The 19,494-nt window shown below is 40.8% G+C and overlaps 2 protein-coding genes across 2 annotated transcripts in view; both read right to left on the bottom strand.

Annotated features, from left to right (window-relative positions):
* c19h8orf34 (chromosome 19 C8orf34 homolog) overlaps window positions 1-16,116 on the bottom strand; it is a 65,691-nt gene extending 49,575 nt beyond the window's left edge. The window contains exons 1-2 of the mRNA XM_073488560.1: window positions 15,698-16,116; window positions 28-172 (exon numbers count right to left, since the gene is read on the bottom strand). Coding sequence (XP_073344661.1) covers window positions 28-172; window positions 15,698-15,766 — 214 coding nt within the window. The 5' untranslated portion in view covers window positions 15,767-16,116. The remainder of the gene's footprint in view (window positions 1-27; window positions 173-15,697) is intronic.
* Window positions 16,117-17,654: 1,538 nt separating this feature from the next.
* prex2 (phosphatidylinositol-3,4,5-trisphosphate-dependent Rac exchange factor 2) overlaps window positions 17,655-19,494 on the bottom strand; it is a 99,307-nt gene continuing 97,467 nt past the window's right edge. Inside the window, exon 41 of the mRNA XM_073488704.1 lies at window positions 17,655-18,573. Coding sequence (XP_073344805.1) covers window positions 18,528-18,573 — 46 coding nt within the window. The 3' untranslated portion in view covers window positions 17,655-18,527. The remainder of the gene's footprint in view (window positions 18,574-19,494) is intronic.

The following is a 19,494-nucleotide window of genomic DNA, read 5'->3' on the forward strand; positions in this document are numbered from 1 at the left end:
TGCGTGCTTGCATCTGTGTGTACCGACCTGGGGAGCTCTGCGCCCACAGTGCTGCGGAGCCAGAGAGAGCTCTGTGCAGCTTGCCAGGGCTGTCTTGCTTGGTCTGCAGGTGATCAATGAGAAAAGGGATTGGATGGTCTGGAGTCTCAGTTATCAATTTGGTCATCAACTCCTACAGGAGCAGAGTAAAGCAGAGAGCAGTTAGATCAAAGTGGCACTACAGAAAGAGCGAGAGAGAATGGCCAGTGGAGCATCCACCATGTGGAAGTAGAAAAAGACAATCAATCCCTACAAGCATTACAAGTCTTGTTTTGAAGTTTTGTCGACTTCACTGTCTAGGGAGCATATGTGAGAAGAAAACCAGCCAGAGCAATGAAGTAATCCTCTTATCTTCATTGTAGTTTCAGGAAATGTGCAACACTAAGTGTCAATATCCTAAAAAATAAAAAGTCGAGGCAAACAAGACAACACTACGTCCCCAAAGATGGTAGCACTTCCCTTCTGTGTCAATTAGTAACAAACATGTCAGCAAGCTCCATCAAAATCCGATCAGTCTGCCAAGACACAAGGACAAACACTGCAGCCTTTGCTCAATCTGTGCCTTTTGAAAGTGGTGTTATAGAAGAAAAAGACAGAGCATTCCCTCACAAGGCTCCAGACCCTATTTTTACACTGGTTTTCCTGGTGCGTAGTGTTGTCAGAAATATCGAATTATAAATAAATATTCATATTGAATATTGATTTTTTTTGCAGTATCAATACTCCAGTAGACACATACACTGCTGTAGTGGCCATATTACCCACCATTACTACTTGTGCACCTAACTTTTTCATTCAGGTGCACAGACAAATAATTTAGTGCCCCCAGTAATAACAATAATAATAATAATAATAATAATAATAATAATAATAATTCCTGAACAAAAATGTAAATATTGTAATGTCTCACAGTTTCTCTTGTTATAGCATGTGTATGCTATAAACTGACAAAATAATCTATAGATAATATGTTTCTAGAATTATATTTGTTCAAAGGCAACTGCCTTCACACCAAGTTGGTGTTTGTTAAAAAAAAATATACACACACACACACACACACACCGGTGCAACCAATGAAAATGTTTATTCCAAAATAGCCATATTAGACATTCCCTGGAGCCCTGCCTGATGTTTTAGGAAAACCAATGAGCAGCTTCTGACACAGTGGCCTGATGTAAGAATGGACAAATGTAGAGACAGACAGATCATATTAAGAGAGAAAGAGTGCAAAGAGGATGTGAACAGTTAAAATACTGAGAAAGTTAATTTTACTGTGAGTAAATGAGACACTGAAGAACAGGGAGGTAGTGAAATTATTCATAGGACAGACTCAGAAATTGTGAGTCAAGATTGAGAGACTCAAGAAGGCAAAAAGTAAAATTGTGCTGCAGAGGATAGAAATCAAGGAAAGCACACATTGAGTAACAGTAACAGGTGCTGAGGGTAAAGGCCACATCTTAGTCTGCATGCTAATTTAAAATCCGTCAAGCGCACGATGGGAATTCGGCATCAAATGCGCCAATCATGTCAGAACTAATCATGTCCTGTCTCTGTGCTTTGCCAAGGCACACATTCATAATGAATGAACCTTATAACACACAAGGTGAAAATACAAATGTAATGTGAAAAGTAATGACTTTTTTCACACAGAATGCCAAAAACTACTTTTGGCACACAGCAAAATCTCGCTTTTATTACAGCTGTAGGAAATAAGTGTCCCTTCAAAGCTGATATGTGAAGTGAAAAGAGCAAATGTGAGTGTGTGCTGGCTTGATATGGTATGAGAACGGACTCCGTTTGACCAGTTTAAGCCAGCCGGAGCAGCTGAGGATGACTACAGGACACTACTGCAGAGAGGGAAACAGAGTCATTAGTGGACTGCAGTGAAATGGCAGTTACTGTACGTATGGATAAAACAATTGTGTGTGTGTGTCGAGAGCACGAACTGCATAAATGTATACGTGCAAATTGACAAATTCATGTAGTCTGATGCTTTGGTGGCTGCGACGTGCTTGCCCCTTGCATACATGTTCATGTATCTGCATGTGTGTATTTCAGTGGGCGGGGAGAGCCACAGAGCGACAGCCTATGTGTGTATAAGTGCTGGCTAGCCTTGGCTGCAGTGCGTGTGCTCAGAAAGCTAATCAGGTAATTGGTCAGGGGGACATTCCTGCCCGGCCCTAGTGTCTACAGCAGCTCTGATAGCAAACAGCCTGTGAATGGACAAACGGAGAGCGTGCTGAAATGTTTCTCTGCAGACCGGGAAAACCTTCTCCTCTGCCTGCAAGAGATAAAGCTCAAGTGATCCACTGGCGCTTCAAGAAAGAGAAATGATGTTATTTTTGAGAAATAGAAATATGAGAGAATCCTGAAACAGTATATAATGCACACTGAGAGTTTAGTCTCCTCATGACTGCATTGGATTTCTGTGGCCTCTGTCTAACAATTACAAACCACTAACGATGCTAAGATGTAAAAGTTGTAATTACTGCTTAGTAGCTCTTCTGGGTAATTTAACTAACCTACCAACAGGAGGTCTATAAATGAAGGTTGTAATTTGGGAGATTATACAGGAAGCCGAACCAGCAGAACTCTGTCGAGTACCGCAGGGTTTCCAACTCTTAATAGTTTTTTTGGGAGGAAGGGGGTAAAGGGAAGAATGTGCAGTTCTTTTTATGGACGGTGATTTTTTTATGATTGTGCTTCTCGGTGGAAACAGCCACGAAGGAAACTGTCATTTGGGTACCTCCGCATTCTGCCCACGTCAGTACAGTAAAACGCTTGCGTGCCAACATATATTGATTGCACATCATGTAGAGTGTTTTGCATCCAGTATGACACAAGCTGCTAATGTACCCTCATACCTTTGTGTCCTTTACCATCTCCAATATAGTCATAAAAAAGCAAAGAAACAAATAAGATCACACAAACAGATCCCGTAGTTGTCTTCATGCTGTGTACATTATATCAGTTACATATAAAAGTAACCCAATCTGACACTTTCACTTTCTATGGTAATAAGGCGCTCTGAATAACAGTCCTGTTTCATAAGCCCATGCTGTTTGACTCATAATTATATTTTCTTTGACAGGAACCATAGCAAGATGTAGGTTCATATTTGGGTCACCATTTCTATATACAGGTAGACTTTAATGCTATTTGCCTAGAAGTAACTTGCATCAGCAAAAATGGCATTATTAGCATATGTTGGTATGTGTGTGTGTGAGGGAGATAAAGAGAGGCAGAGCATTTCAGCGCTGGCACCAATGTACCAAGCAGGACAACAAGTGGCGTGAGCAGCAACTGAGACATGCAGTCCATATCTGTGCAGATCTGTGGTTGGGGCGAGATATGTCTCTGCCCCCAGGCAGATTGGTTTGGTGGCCGTAATTGACAAGCTGTCAGCCGGCCAAGAGACACCCTGTGTCCTTGGAAGCTCTCAAGGACTACCGCCCGAGGGACAATGACAATCATGATACTTTCACTGATGCTTCCTGCTTCCCTGCAACTTCAACAAACCCCCCAAATTGAAAGTGGAAAGATGAGGATGGAAAACAGGGATAAAGTTTGAAGGTCACAGCTGGTAGTTTAAACAGAGAGAGAAATCCACTGAGAAAGTTTCACAGTGGTATGAAGGGGAGAACGATGAGAGAACAGGGAGGTGATCTCTGGTAACAGAAGGCACACACCCTGCTCAAGTGTCCTTAAGAGATACAACTCCTGCTATTCTCTTTCTGACCATGGACACCTCCCTTTCTGTGAAGGCTAAAAAAGACAGATCTGTCTTGTGGGAATCAAAGGAGGTATCAGTGTGTGTAAGGAAAGAGCGGAGTGATAAAAAGAAAAACTGATGCAGCTACATAAGCTGTGTGATTTAACCGACTTGGCCTAAGATTTACTCTTCTCTTTCTAGACAGCCTGTGAGCGGATGAATTTCCACCTCAGCTGCTGCAGACTCCGGGTGGACTGTTTGAGCCATGGATGTCTGGACGTGAGGAGACACTGAGCTTGCACGAGCCGGCTCTCTGTGATGTCTGCATTCCTGGGAGGCAGTGTATCCATTGCAATCTACTGAAACAAGACAACTGCGTCTGTATGCTTTGTGTGAGGAATGCCGCAGAAATATACTGCATACATTTATAATATATTCTCATGTTTGCCTGGTTAAGAATAATTTTTACCTGCAGAATATTCTGAACTAAAAAAATAAAAGCCAGAGCTCTGATCAACTATAAAACCTGACATCTTTTATTCAGACTTGTCCTTGTATAAAAAAAAAATTTAGATGCAGCAACAGCTCCTCCAGGACTCCCAAGAGGGCTCCCTGTCCCTGTTCTCCAGGCCACCGACTGCCATTGATTTACCTGCTGTTTGTCAATGAAATATGGCAATACAAAGGGGTATCTAAGGTGACATTTGAGCGCCTGTCCAGCGTGCTTCATGTACACAAAGAGGTCATTACTGGAAAAAAAAAAGAGAATGATGTGATGAGAGAGCGAGAGATGCCACTGGAAGAGATCCAGACCTTGAATAAGCAGGCAGACGAGAGCAGGAGAGATCATGCGGAAGAGGAGACTGTGGGAGCGGCAATGTCACCTGACCAGGCTGGCACTACCAGATAATAGTCATCAGAGGAGATGCTTGTATCTGCCCCTCTGATACACACAAGGAATAGATGCCCTCACTCCTGACTCACTCCATCCTGCAGCACTGACTCAAGTCCATTTTCATCACTACGCCCAATTTTTTTTGCAGAAGTAGAAATATGGCCTTGTTTAGAGTATGAGTAATGGACGACTGGCCAACCATCAGTCAATTAATCCACTGACAGAAAATGTATGTCCAAAATGTGGTCATTTATAGAGTGACAATGCTTAATATGTTTTTGTGTTATATGTGAATATTTGCAGATGTTTTTCTTTGTCATACCATTTAAAATAAAACATATTTGGGTCTTGGATTGTTGTATGTTGTATTTACATTTTAACATTATTCCTCTCAAGTTGAATTTCTGCTACTTCCCCTTCTTCACTTTTGCTTCCCACATCTGTTGTCACCAATGATCTCTCGAGCCACGCGGTTTGATAAACATCATTGAAAATCTTTCTTATCACCACCATGACCTTCAGGACGCTCCAGGAGATTGAACTGAGAGTTCCCATCATTCCACTGTGCCTAGAGTACACAGGATCCTGTTCTGTCTTCTGTCCTCATATGTGCCTATGCTTGATGGAGATGTTTTCACATTGATGGGGCCTAATCATCCATCCTTCAAAACCTCAATAAATACTACACGCTTCCATTTGATTTCTACTTATCAAAGTATTTTCTCACACTGTATAGACAACATTAATATCCGATCAATTGCCTATACATACACGCCTATACAGTATGTACATGGAAAACATTACTGGTCATTGTAATTGTCTCTGACAAGTGCACATATCCCTTCCTAAAGCGATTTCAAAAGGAAGTGATGCAGCAAATCTGTAGTCCATGTTCTGGGGAAGCACAAAGAGGACATTTCATACCAAGAAGATTAACTTTGGAAGATGACCACTAGGGGTTGGACGAATGGACAAACATATTGGCAATTGACTAGATCCTTGAGGTTCTTTTTATTTTTGTTTTATATTTTTTTTATAGTCTGTTTGTTTTTTTGGGTGTTTTTTGTAGTTTTATTTAGCTAATTCAATGGTCCGTCTCCAAAGTACGTGTCAGACTCAGAGCCATTGCTCTGAGCTCAGACTCTGGCGTAAAGAGCTAAGCCATTAGCACAAAGAGGCCAGCAACAGCAGAGAGAGGCAGCTGGTGAGTTTTATGTTGTTTATGGCGAGTTTGAGTGAAGTTTGCTTTACGATGAGTTAACAAGGCAACAACAAGGCTTGTCAAAGCAAGAAAAGCACAGGTGTGACAAATAACGTTAACAACGGCTCCATTGTATTGTGTGTATTGTATAAATGTCTCTGTGAGCCATGTCAGTGAGTGAGCATGCACAATACCAGAGTCTGGAACTAGCTCACCCAAATAGAATGTAGCAATTATCAATGTTATAAATTACACCTGTGCTTTTCCTGCTTTAATATTCGTAATGTCTGCTGTAAAAAGGGTCTAAAGCACACATCTTGTTAGTTACAACTCGGGATGTCACAATTTTGATTCTAAATGATCACTTATCAGTTGTCCTTGGGCACAAAGACAAACAACTGACTGGTAGGAAGGTCACTCCAGAGACGTTTTAGAAATCATTTCTTTGAGAAGAGGGTTTACTTGTGGGGGAACAACTGAACTAAACAGATAACATTGCCAGAGATCCTTTATTGACAAGCTTGGGAAGATGGTTTACCTCGGGACAGGTTTGAGAAACTGAACTTTATGAGGACTGTGGAGAAAGTTAGGAAAGGATCTTTAAATCATACAGGACAAACAATTATGCCTACCAAAAACTGCTTCAATGTTACATATGGGCATGGAGATTCAGTTACCTTATCTTATTTTAAGATAGAAAAATATGTACTGTATAGGTGCACATTGGAAAAGACACATACTAACCCTTCTTTGTACAAACACACACTGTCATTAGTCACCAGCTGAGCAAATAAAGGGTACCTGTCAAGGTTCTGTGTATCAGATGATCAGCTTTCCCACACCACCCGCATGACTATCAATTACACACAGCAGTCATCCTCAGGCTGTGAGTGGACATGATAACATTATTAGCATGCAACAAAGACACTGTGCACTCTCCCCTTTTCTCTTTCTTGCACGCACTTTGTCCCCAGCCTTACACTGCACGCTCTAAATCTTCCTCATATTGAACTTCACTCATCCTCTCACTGCCTGATCTCCCAGATATCCTTTGCCTCCCCTCTTTGCCCTCTTCCTGTACTCCCCAAGGACCTACCTGGCCTTAGGCTGCCTGTTCAGCTGCCCGTCTCGTAGTAATTACTCTAACTGTGCCTGAAGGGGAGCTGTATTAACCCATGCATGACTGGATGCTTGGCATATCAAGTCATACCCTTTGACAACAGCATTACTGACCTCAAAACATGCTACATTGATCTGATGAGGACTATGGCTGGGTGTTGTCTGGCACATTTTTTGTTTAGAGTTGAACCAATCACAAACGGTTTACCTCCCCTGAATTTTGATGGTGTTTATTTCTAAATATGAAGTCTATCGTTTTTTCCAGCTTGCCCCCAGAGACATCCCTCTTTTCAACAACAAATTACCATAGGAAATTGAAAATCATTTACTCTAAATTGACAGGATTGACTTTCAGCATGCCTTTACGGTTTTTAAATAGGATTTTAAAATTAAAATGAGCCATCTACATTTCTGTGTTTGGATGTAAATATATGTTACAATACACCACCAGCATACAAATGAAGGATAAACTCGGCAAGAGCAGATATTTTTGATCTGTGGACGAAGGTCAAGGGTGTTGAATAGGGATTGCAGTTTTGGTTGTTTTTCTTTCGATAGCCCAGCACCCAATAAATGGTAAGTAACCATTTAATTTTTCAGAAAAAAAAAGCAAAATTACTTTAGATCTAAAAGACACAGAGTGCCAGGGGCCACGTGCACGGGAGCTTCTGTCACAATGTGTTCGCCGTTATCATGGAAGCAAACCAACACATGGCCATTGAGGCCCCATGTCTCCATCGCACTAGCTTCCCAGTGACATGTGCCAGACAGAAAAGATCTGAGTGAGGTGCACACTGAACTGCATGTCCTTGTCAGCACTGATGAAGTGACGGTTAGTTGTGATGTAGCTTTCATTTGTGAGAGCTGTCCAACAGTCGGTGATCAGAGCTAGAGCTAGTTTGTCCGCCATGGCTAGCTTCACTTTTAGCTCGTCCTTCTTCTTCTTCTCAAAGGGTTTTTCAATGCATTTAGTGACAGTAGCTCTCGTTGGCATAACATACTCTGGCCTGAGGTACCAAACTACTCCCTGACCCTTTACTGCACTGACTGGCAGCATATCAGTCTCAATAATTTGCCTTAGGCCGGTGTCTATCACACTTCCTCCCCCAGCCAGCAGCTGTGATCTTTGCTTTCTGTGAGCCATTCTTGGACATGGCAGCCAAGTGCTTGTTCTCAATGTGGTTTGGCTTAGTGGTAGTGCTAGTAGAGACTTTGTTGACCAGGTCTTTTCTTCGCAGGAAAACAAAACCTCAAAATTCCGATGAAAGTATAAGGTGGACGATTTTAAGTTGCTAAGGAGTGAGCCATCTTGCTTCCTTCTAATCTCTGTTGAGAGCTGCACATTGGCAGTAGTGATCGGCCAGGATGCATGAATCAGGGAGCAACACTGCTGTTAGCTAGTTGTCCATGCAGCTAACTAGGGGGAGTTGTGGTGTTTATACCACCATTACAGTAGCTTTGGACCGACAGGACAAGGAGGTTTTGAGGAATAAGCACCAAAATCATAGCTGGGCAGAAGGGCAACAGAGCCAGGCTTAGCAGCTTCCCAGACAAACAGAGGCCAGTCTGACGCAGGGGAAAACAGTGACTAGTTGTCCACGGGTGTGGAAAGTATGTCCGACATGTTGGGCAAGGCTTTGACTCTGGGGAAGCATTAGAGAAGCGAGTTTGTAGTGAATTAATTTGGAAGGATATATATAGAGTATACATCAAAACAGTAAGCTGAAGTAGAGTAGGCCATCACTGTGGAAAAACAATGCCTTCCGACACGCGTAAAGGGTAAAAGATATTCTCCGTGGTTAACAGATTAATGTTTAACCACTGACATCCCTAGTGATGAACCGGCCGTCATCATACCACTGAGCATAATAAAAGTACCTCACCTCTCATTGTATATACAGTAGGTATTAAATTATCATCATTTTTTGTAATAACTGTCCTAATTTTGCAGATTTTTTGCCTTGAATAGTACAGTGAGGCAAAAATATAAATCAAATAACCCACAACTGAGATGAAATTATTAGGTTATTATTACCAGATGTGTGGGAGGCATGCCAATGACAAAGTAACACCGTCAGACAGAAACGTTTCCAGGTGTGTTTGTGGATGTAATAAGACCTCTGATGGATTCTTCCTGACTTACAGCTGAAGCTCTCTCCGTGTGCTAAATTGTCTGTGTGTGTTTCTGCTAATGCGTCTCAAAGGTCAAGAATAACAAAGATTTCAGAGCCAGATGCCTTCGTGTTGTGACATGTTTTTCTTCCCTTTTTCTTCTAGAGCTGTACAGAATTAATTTCTAATGCAGGTCAGCTGCAGTGAAATTCTCACATAAACAGTCATTATGACAAATAAAATGATTAATAAAAGATACAAAAACAAGTTACATGGATACAGAAATAGCATGATTTCACTGAGACAGAAAGACAGAGCATACAGCTACTACACTACGTAAAAGCAGCCGAAACCCAATCACACCCCGTCCAATAAATTACCTCCTTAGAGAGTGGATCAATAGGTCAGGACTGTGTGTGTGTGTGTGTGTGTGTGTGTGTGTGTGTGTGTGTGTGTGTGTGTGTGTGTGTGTGTCCATGTCCTGCTTGACTGAATGACCTCTTTACAGTATAGCAGATTGGAAACACTACACAGCTGAGCAGGATGGAGTGGATGGCTCTACTTTATAGTTTCCTCTGAGAAATCTATAGGGAGAGGCAAAGTCATCTAACTTTACTATAAGTAGCAACACTAATCACAAGAACAGAGCAGCATACCGATGTAAATTCCAACACTTAATCAAGATATACACTCAACCCGAGTGCAGATTCAATACCAGTGCTCTTTTTAGTCTTTATCGATTTAAAATCTGTAATTCTCACCAAGCAGAACTAATTGGGATCATTGTTCCATGTCAAAGGAGGTGTGAGGCTGGGACTAGACATCTCTTCTTAGCTATAAAAGAAAGAAAACTTTCTATACGCTGCGTGATATAAGAAAAGCATGAGGTGATAGTATTTCATCGTGTATGGTTGTAGTTGTAGTAGAGCTGTTGAGCAACTATTAAATTAATCACTAACTAGTCAATATTCTCTGATTCTAGCTTTGTTAGTGCATACATTTTCTGGTTTCTTCACTGACACATGAACTGACATAGGCATGCTGGAGTTGAACCCAGGACATCATAATTGATGGTGTTCTGTGACCATCATTGAAACTGACCAATACCGTTTTTGTAATGTCATAGCTTTAGCAAGGCTGGAGCAAAAGACCATACAATTACGCACATGGGAGAAGTTATCCTGTCAAACACACGTTAATGTTGTGAAAGGGTCCTGGTTCATGGGGCCCCCTGCCCTGCATGTTTTAGATGTTTCCCCGCTCAAAACACACCTGATTCAAATAATCACCTCGTCATCAAGCCTGATAACGACCCATTCATTTGAATCAGGTGTGCTGGGGCAGGGAAACATTCAAAACACACAAGACCAGGATTGAACATGACATGAACCTAACCAAGTATTTGTATTGCCTTAAGTATATCGCATATGTTAGTTCACTAAACCTAACCAAACAGCAGCAGAAAACTTGAGGTTATTGTAATGTCTTGTTGCATGTGTGAATTAAATGAAGAAAACCACCTTTTACCTTTATTCCTGTTTACAATCGTTTGATAATGTATTAATACATTAAATTAAAATGTATTATTGGGTGCAACTAAATCATTACTGGTGCACCTAAATGAAAAAGTTAGGTACACCAGTGCAACTAGTGTGAAAAATTTGTCTGCCCTGATTAATTTCAGCAAGTAATCACAACCCCTGAGCTGAGACCAATATTCAGTTAACACTAGATATTATCAGCCCTATATTCAAGCTATCAAACTCCTGAAAGGAAAAAGTCAGACTTCACCACAAACAATGACACCAATTCTTCCACAGAAATGTGTTATAATTGAGCATTATTACACGAGAGGGTGTGCTTTACCGTCATTATTGTCACGACAGTGATGTGGTCAGTTAGCATCACTGAAGTGTCTCTCGTGTAATAATGCGATTATACAACAACCACCAATAAAAATAAAATATAAATGTATCCATAATGTGGAACAATACGCTCTCAAAGTATAAGTGTTTTGCTAGTGTTAGTCCCCATTTCAATGGAAATACATGACGTCTGGTGTTAACTAGTCCCTGTCAGCTGCAGCCAACTTCAGCTTATGCTTTCAAGACATCGCAATTTCCCAAAACTGAATAAATACCACACCTAGCAACACACAACTGCTTTGCAAGCTCAATCATGTTGTAACTAAGATATCCGCTGGAAAAAATATTTTTTTCATGGACTGATATAGTTATTACGTCTGCCGACTTTACAGCCATTTTAAGCTAGTAACGTTACGGTAGCAGGTGCCGTGTCAATGACTCATCAGCACAGCTGATCTTTATCTACAATGATTAACAGTTATACTGCTTTCATTAAATCAGCAATTTGATAGTTTATATGATCCATTTTTAGGCGACATTTACTACATCGTCTCTTACATCTAAATATTTATTACTTCTGCTTATTCTGCATAGGCATAGCTATATTAATCTTACTGTTCTTCTACTGTACTGTACGTAGTTTAAAATACAGGCGGAGTGATATTTTCAGTGATGAGGCATTTTTCATTTGAGCACGGCTAGCTGTGCTGTGATGCTCATTTGAGCACAGTCTATAATGTCTGATTGACCAGTCAGATTGCTCGGTCGGATCTACGTGTTGTAAAATTCAACATATGACTGTTACACCAAATCCAGCTCAATCCAGTGACATTCTTTGGTCTAGGCTACATTTATATAATCCACCTGTTCAGTCTGTTCCAATAAAGCAGTTATAAGGCCTCAGATATGATTGACTGATCACAGCAGGGAGGAACATGAGAGCAGGTTTTACACTGTCTGCTAAAGGCAAACACTGCTCCATTTTTTCACCTACTGGTCCTGTAACACGAGTATAAATGTCAGATAGAGCCGACAGAACAGAACTTTAATCCCTTGTATGTTGCAGTAACACACATACATGTATGTTTGCTGTATCTTTTTACAATGTGAATCATAACAAAGTATCTGACACTATACGGACTAAATGTTAAGTGATTGGAAAAGAGTAGGTGGTCAAAAAGAATATCAATTTACCAAAATGGGAACGTGGCTGACAACAATCTGGACTGCAATTACTTCAATTATTATGAAAGGCTGCTTCACTTTTTGGAAGAATTTTCAGCCAGTGTTGACTCAGCTTGCTATCTCTGCAAAGCAACCATTTCATTAGCGAGGGGGGAAAAAAATCAATTCCATGGCAAATCATAAGCTGTGTCTCATCAGAGTGAGTAAATGAACCCCCGCTCGCTGTTACACAGTCTGTTTAATACTGCAGCTGTTTGCTGGGGGTATGAGGTGGAAGTGATGAGAGGTGGAAATGAAGAGAAAGGAGGGTGATTACATTGAGTTGACACAACATGAAGCAAGGAACCCAGGGTGTTAATTTTTGCACTTCAACATACATGTACACTATTATCTTGGATATTACACGACATTAGGATACAGCTTCATACTAGTGTTTGTAAAGTAGGGAGCAAACGATGTCATTAATTCATAAGTAAGGAGAACGGTAGGAAGGTGGCAAATAAATATAAAATCACCACTGATGGATTGTAACTAAGTACAGTTCACTCAAGTAGTCTACTGTGCTTAAGTACAATTTTAAGGTACGTGGACTTCACTCAGGTATTTCCAATTTCATTTGCAGTTTTATTTCACTGCATTTATTTGATATCTTATAACATATAAACAAAAATAAATCAGCCATTATGAACAATTATGGTGCTTTATTATACATGCCGCAGTACTTGTATATAAACAAAAGTAAGACAACCCTTAAATGAATAATATTATGAAAGATTACAATTTTTCTGTTTGCATGGAAACCAACCAACTCAGTAAGCGATGGTACATTTATTCTTTCTGTAGAAATTACTGTGGAAACTAACAGTGTGGTGCTTATGTAATAAATGTAGTTCAGTTACTTCTATTCCTTAATTATTACCTTTGCCAAGGAGGTTAGGTTTTTGCACTTGTCTGTTTATCGGTTGGTTGGTTGGTTGGTTTGTCAGTAGGATTACACAAAAACTACTGAGCGGATTTCCAAGAAACTTGGATTGAGGATGGGTCTCGGTCCAGAATAGACTCCATTGACTTTTGGTGTGGATCGGGATAAAAGGGACGCATCCAGGAATTTTTTCTCACTTTTTTAAAACATTGCTAGATAGGGTGTTTTCTACATTTTCGTTATTTCTCAGAGAACGATGCATGGATATTGATGAAACAATATCAGCTGTATTTAGGTGGCTGGTATCAATGAGTGAGTACAATTTCATGTAGATCCAAATAATTGAATTAAAGAGGACTGTTGGAGCTTGGCGGAGGTGTGCACTCTACCAGGTTTGATTCTAGTTGCAATTGGTTTTGGTTCAGTTTCAGCCCAAAAATCCTAAATTTGCCTCTAACAGCTTTACAATACATAAGATAATATGTAAGATACAACACTGCAGACCATCTCAATGTCACATTGTAGCTGCTTTTTGAAGAGTTATAAACTTTGTGACTAGGGCGGCAACTCATTTTCATTGTCGATTACTCTGCCTGTTATTTTCACTATGAACTGAGTAATTGTTTAGGCGATAAAATGTCAAATAATTATGAAACATTTCCCAGAGCCCTCACCAAAAAAACGTTTTCCGTTTCCGTTTTTTTTTTTGCTTCCTTTGTCCAACCAAAAGTCCAAAACCAAAAGATTAATTTGCTATCATTAAAGTCAAAGAAAAGATGACTGAAATAATTACTCCATTATCAAAATAGTTGCCAATTTATTTTCTTTTGATCGACTAATGAACCAATTGTTACAGCTCTATTTGTAACAATGAGTAATAGAAAAATACTACGTAGTACACAGACTAATTTCTACAATGTGCTCTTGTGTTCGGAAATTGATTTGATCCTTTGTATGTGTTGCACTCATGTCGAATAGCAATCAAACTTTCAGCGAGGTCCTTTGTGCTTTAAGCAGCGTAGCAGAACAGCTGTATTATTACTTCTGCTGCACGGATTCCCTACATCTGATCAAATAGAAAATTGCAGGGAGAATTCCTGCCTCCCTCCTGGATTCTTTCTTCATGCCTGACTGCACACGGATGGGTTTTCTTTGGGACAACAAGGGTTTTTTTTCCAACTGCAACACCAAGGTAGTGGCTACAACATTTTTTCTCTCGATAGGAGTGGCAGACCCAGGAGAGGTTTCATACAATCCCCTATTACTACAACTCTCTCACATAATGGTCAGTTTCGCCTCATAGTCTAAGCCGCACAATGCAGCCTCACGACACACCATTCACGGTCTAAATGCTGTGAACAACTCAGCAATGATCCATGACGTTGTTGGTCAGAATAAAACCTCTTGCTTTGTAAAAATCTTTACTACATAAGCTCACTGATCTTGGGAACAAAGGTGTTTTTGATCAGCTTCACTTCACTTTAATCATCTTCCTCAGTCACATAAAGGAGACACAATTTAAATGTGCACAGAGGCAAAAAAAAAAAAGACAGAAAGAGACAAACAGAGACAGGGGAGCTGAGGCACAGAACAGAGGGGGGAGACAGGTGGAAGAGGGAGATGGAGGAAGGAAAAACAAACAGAGAACACACAGAGGACCATCATTGTGCTGTTGAGCCTCACTGTCTGCTGTGGCCTCACACACACACACACAAAGACTTCTTGTCTTCTTCGCTGGTGTAATGCTACTCTAGAGTCTCTGTCCACGGTGCTGAAACACGCCTGCTCTCACATCTGTTTAACATGCAGCCCGTGTTTGTGTGTGTGTGTGTGAGAAGCGCAGAACTGAAATGTCAGCACTTTTGCGCATCACATCATGTGCATGTGAATCATGCATTGCCATAAACACAGTGCATGTCTTTCCTACTTCATCCCCAGGTTGAATTTCATAGTTTTCAGTCTTGTTTGACAGATCTGCTTGGGGGGGGGGGGCCAGAAGAGCTGGACAGTTTGGTCTCTCCATCTTTACTCTGATTATGCCTCACACCTGTGTGGTCCTGCTCTCAGCCAGAAATCCAACCGCAAACAAAAGGATGAAGTCATGCTCTCCCATGGGTTGCTTAGATGCCACACTGAGAGTACAACACACAGACTCCCCCTTGATTGACGTACAGACGGAGAGCCAGGTAGTCTGAGGCTGTTCCCTCTGGAGCAGTAAAGCCTCCAACTTAAACTAACTGTAACACTGCCGAGTCAGGCAGTGGCAGCAAATACACCATCCTCTGCTCAAATGCAAATCACTGATGAAAAAACGTGAGGGCAAACACGGCAGCCAATATTGAATCATGTGTTTCTGTGCTACAGTAAAACGGAGCGCAGTGGAGCGTTCCACCAAACTGCATTTAAAAAAAGGATGATTTTAATCTCTACCAGCCGATTGCTTGAACACCAGTACATGTGTGTGAGGTTAAAGGAGTGATGATCCAGTCCTCAGTTACTTCAGTGTGGCAGCTCACATTGCAGATGTGCTCTCATCATTAACTGGCACAACTACATGTAAAAGCGGATTTAACACATTCTGGTGCAAAGCAATGGCGCTTGAAATTGGCAGACAAGAACTTAAGAGTTGCATTTTTGGCGGACTCACCTCAAACAAGGGTCCAATTTTATTCTTTTCCAGATACGACTGAATTCTTGACTGTTGTGGAGACGCCATGAAGAAACTGTTGTGCCTCGCGGGAGCTTTCAGCGGGATGAAATCATGAGGTGAGCCGGTGTCATTCGTCCTTCAGGAGAGAGGCGTCTCTTCCGACTCAGGAAAAGAAAAAAAAGAAAAAGAAAAATGTCACCACAGTGGGTTTGCGGTTAAGTTCAGACGGGTGGCGTCAAGTGTGGAGCAGGCGGCTGTGAGCCCGGCTCATTGTGGAGGACTCAGCCCGGGACCATCCCCAGGTTGTCGCCTCACTGACTCTCTGGCGGCAGCCTCCCGGTAGAAACCAATGGCACGGCAGCTCTGTGACAGAGCTTACAAATCTTCCGCTCACTGGCTGCCAGCAGTGTGGACGGTGCCACCGCCACTCCCATTTATCCGCCGGGCTGAGTTCAACCTGAACACGGAGGGAGGACAGCCGCGCTAATCAACTGCGACACAGCACGCGCACCGACGGCGATTAACGCAGGTGCAGTGCGTGCTGCTAATTACTGTGGGAGGAGTTTAAAGGTTCAACAAGTGTTTTTGCATCCAGCCCAATGACAGGGGAGCGGTGTGCACCTTACTAAACTACGTTAGGCCAGACACCAGAATGAAGACTGAAGTGTTGTAAGGAGGAAGCAGGAGCTGAACTGGTGATGTGAAAACATTTTCAAGCATCCATCATAGACTCATTACGGAACATTGTTAGGGCCAGAGGTGAGGGCGAAAATGAGAGGAGGAAGTTTTTTTTCCTTCATTATGCACTTCAAGAAAACAGTTGAAGTGTTGAGAATAAATATGAAATACAATTTCATGAATAAAGTCGATCTGTCAAGAATAAACGTGACATTTCGAAATTAAGGTGGACATTTTGAGAGTACATCCAACAGCGCATATGACTGCCGCAACAAAATGCTTTAGGTAGATGAATTGGTGAAACTGTACTTCAGAATTGGCTTTAGTAACAAGGACGTTATTTCTGTTTTAGCTCATAAACACAGTGTAGTTGTCAGTATTGGGACTTCGAAGAGATTGTTACACTACACACCGTAGGCTCGGGGAGCTCACGTAGCTGTCAGTCGCTCCCCTAACTGGATTTGATGGACCAGAAGAGTTGACTTTCTTCTCGACATCTCTACTTTTTCTCTCACCCCTGGCCCTAATAGTCTTCTGTAGACTCAGATGTCATTGAGATGGCCCATTTTGTCCCCATCACTTTCTGAAAGAGCAACTAATATGAAAAATAATTTACATGTACACCAAGAAATGTTATCTAACGAACAAAAACACTTTACTCTCCAACAGCACAAGCTGTTGAAACTGGTAGCTGCTGATTCTCTTGTGAAATTAGGACAGAATGGTAACATTGGACCTTGTACGATATGTATAATATACACAGTAAACTAAGGCTAAGGAAGATAAGACTCATGTGGAGGAAATGTTATTAGATGTGATCAGCACAACCTATACTGTGGGCTTAAACCAGAATAGAGTGGTGTAGTTTGAAGTCCTAAAACCCGGAAGTCAGTCAGCATTTTTGCGTATCTGGTTCCCTTGTCCCATAGTTTGAGTTTTAGTCATTTACGCTTCGAAAATCACAAAAGAGGTGTTCACCTGTGAAGATTATCCTGCTGAACAAAACCTGTATCATAAACTTTCAGTGACCTTTTGATGCTCCTTTAAGCAATATTTTCCCCACCTTCATTATCTCTGACCTCATACAGTTCCACCATTATATTGCCTAAAAATCTAAATGATTTTCGTCTGAGCTCTCATGTCCCCACCACTTTTCAACACAAAGTTACGTCCTCACATAGAAATGACAGCATTTTAGTGATTCAAAGAAATTCTGCTGCAAAAATCAACCATTTTCACATGGATGTGACAGAGACATGTATACAGGAAACACTGATTGAGCTTATTGATGCAGTTTATTACCACTTGTTTTGTTTGCATAGTAGTGAGCTAGACATCCATCTACATGATACATCCAATAATAAGTAACACAGAGAGACACTTTAATCCTGAGTACTGTCAATATAAAATAACAGAATATATCTCATAGCTCTACTTCCAAAAACCTATCGTGTGTTAATACTGATAAACCATTGAAAATCTTCATATGCATGCATGTAACAGACAATGCGAAACAAGGGCATGACTCATTTAGCACATTCGCACACTAAATATGTATATTTACAAGCGAATAAACATCATTACAAAAAACACACATTCATATGGTTATCAATACTGAGAGAACTCGATAAAACGTAGATGTCAGAGCTGAAGTCAGGCAGACAAATTATTGGCTAATTGGAAGACAATAGGAAGCCAAAATTCATCCAGTATCCTTTTAATCAATATTATGTTGCGTATTTCATATGCAAATTAAGCTAATAACATGAAATGCAAATGTCCCTCATGAAAACAAACATGATTTTCAGCCCGCGCAACTCAGACAGTGAACTGATGGGATTCATTCCAACTCATTAGGCTAATTTAACTGCACTCTCAGGGTACAAATCTCTTCTTTTGTCACTCTGAATCATTGTCTTGTCAGATGCATTATATGAAAAAAAAAAACATCAAAATATGTATAAAGTACAACAGTGAAAAATATAACGTATTAAAAATACTATTTACGGTTTTTAAATTCTATTTACATTTAGGCAGCCATTCTGGACACATAAAAATGGACCCAATAACTGTCTTTAATTAGGTTGATCCTTCATGAGTGGAGGGAGGACCTCGAGCTTTTCTTCGGCATCTTCCTGGATGCAGTGCATTATGGGTCACCATCTGGGGGTGGAGGCTGGCACAGCTTGTACAACCTGGTCAGAGACACACACAAGCAAAATGGCATTTAATTAGATTTCTAGTATACAGCTCAGTGAGCGTTGAAAAACATGAGGAAGTACAAAGCAATGATCTGCACCTGATCTGTTGAGAAATGTCACTTTCCTGTTTGGTGCAAAGGAAATATAACCAGAGATTTAGCTGCAGTCTCACGAAGAAAACTGTCAGCACCGGAAAAATAATTACCCTTTGCTGCACACATCCAGTCAAACAACATTAACCCTGTTCAAACACGTAAATAATGACTTCAGAGTTTAGCTTTTTACCTTCAGTGTTAGTGTTGGTACAGACAACAGTATACACTACAGTCTGGTTATATCTTCAAAATAATAACTATGAATTATGCAGCAGTTGTTTGCATTTGCAATAAAATAAGAAACGCTGCATCCTGACTGACTGCATTTTTTCCTATAACCATTATGAAGTAAATTTAATCCTATCATCTCTAATCCTTCGCACAGTCAAGCATTATATGGTCTATTCTGCTTCCTTAATGAACAGAAAACACTCCTTAAATACCACATTTATTTTGTATTATTCATAACTGATCAGTGTTTTTCTAATCCCAGTACAATCTTCTCTAATACCAGCTGTATTCCTTGCATCCTAATCGAGCACTACTGTCTCCTGCAGTTTAAATAATCGATTGCACCATTCACATCTTTTGCTCTCCACGTCTCATGGCTGCAGGTTACACTCACTAAAATGTTACCGTCTCTTTCATCTGCAGCTCAGAGAACAACCAGCACGTCTCACGATCCTCACAGCACACTTACATATTCTGCGGCAGTCACTCACGCTGCAACAATTATGACATAAACCTACAGCGAGTGCAGCGATTTCGCTCTCCGACCACAATGTCTCAACACTAATCATCCTGCTTCTTAATTGTATTT

Source organism: Pagrus major, chromosome 19 (genome assembly GCF_040436345.1).
Source record: "Pagrus major chromosome 19, Pma_NU_1.0".
Classification (NCBI taxonomy): Eukaryota; Metazoa; Chordata; class Actinopteri; order Spariformes; family Sparidae; genus Pagrus; species Pagrus major.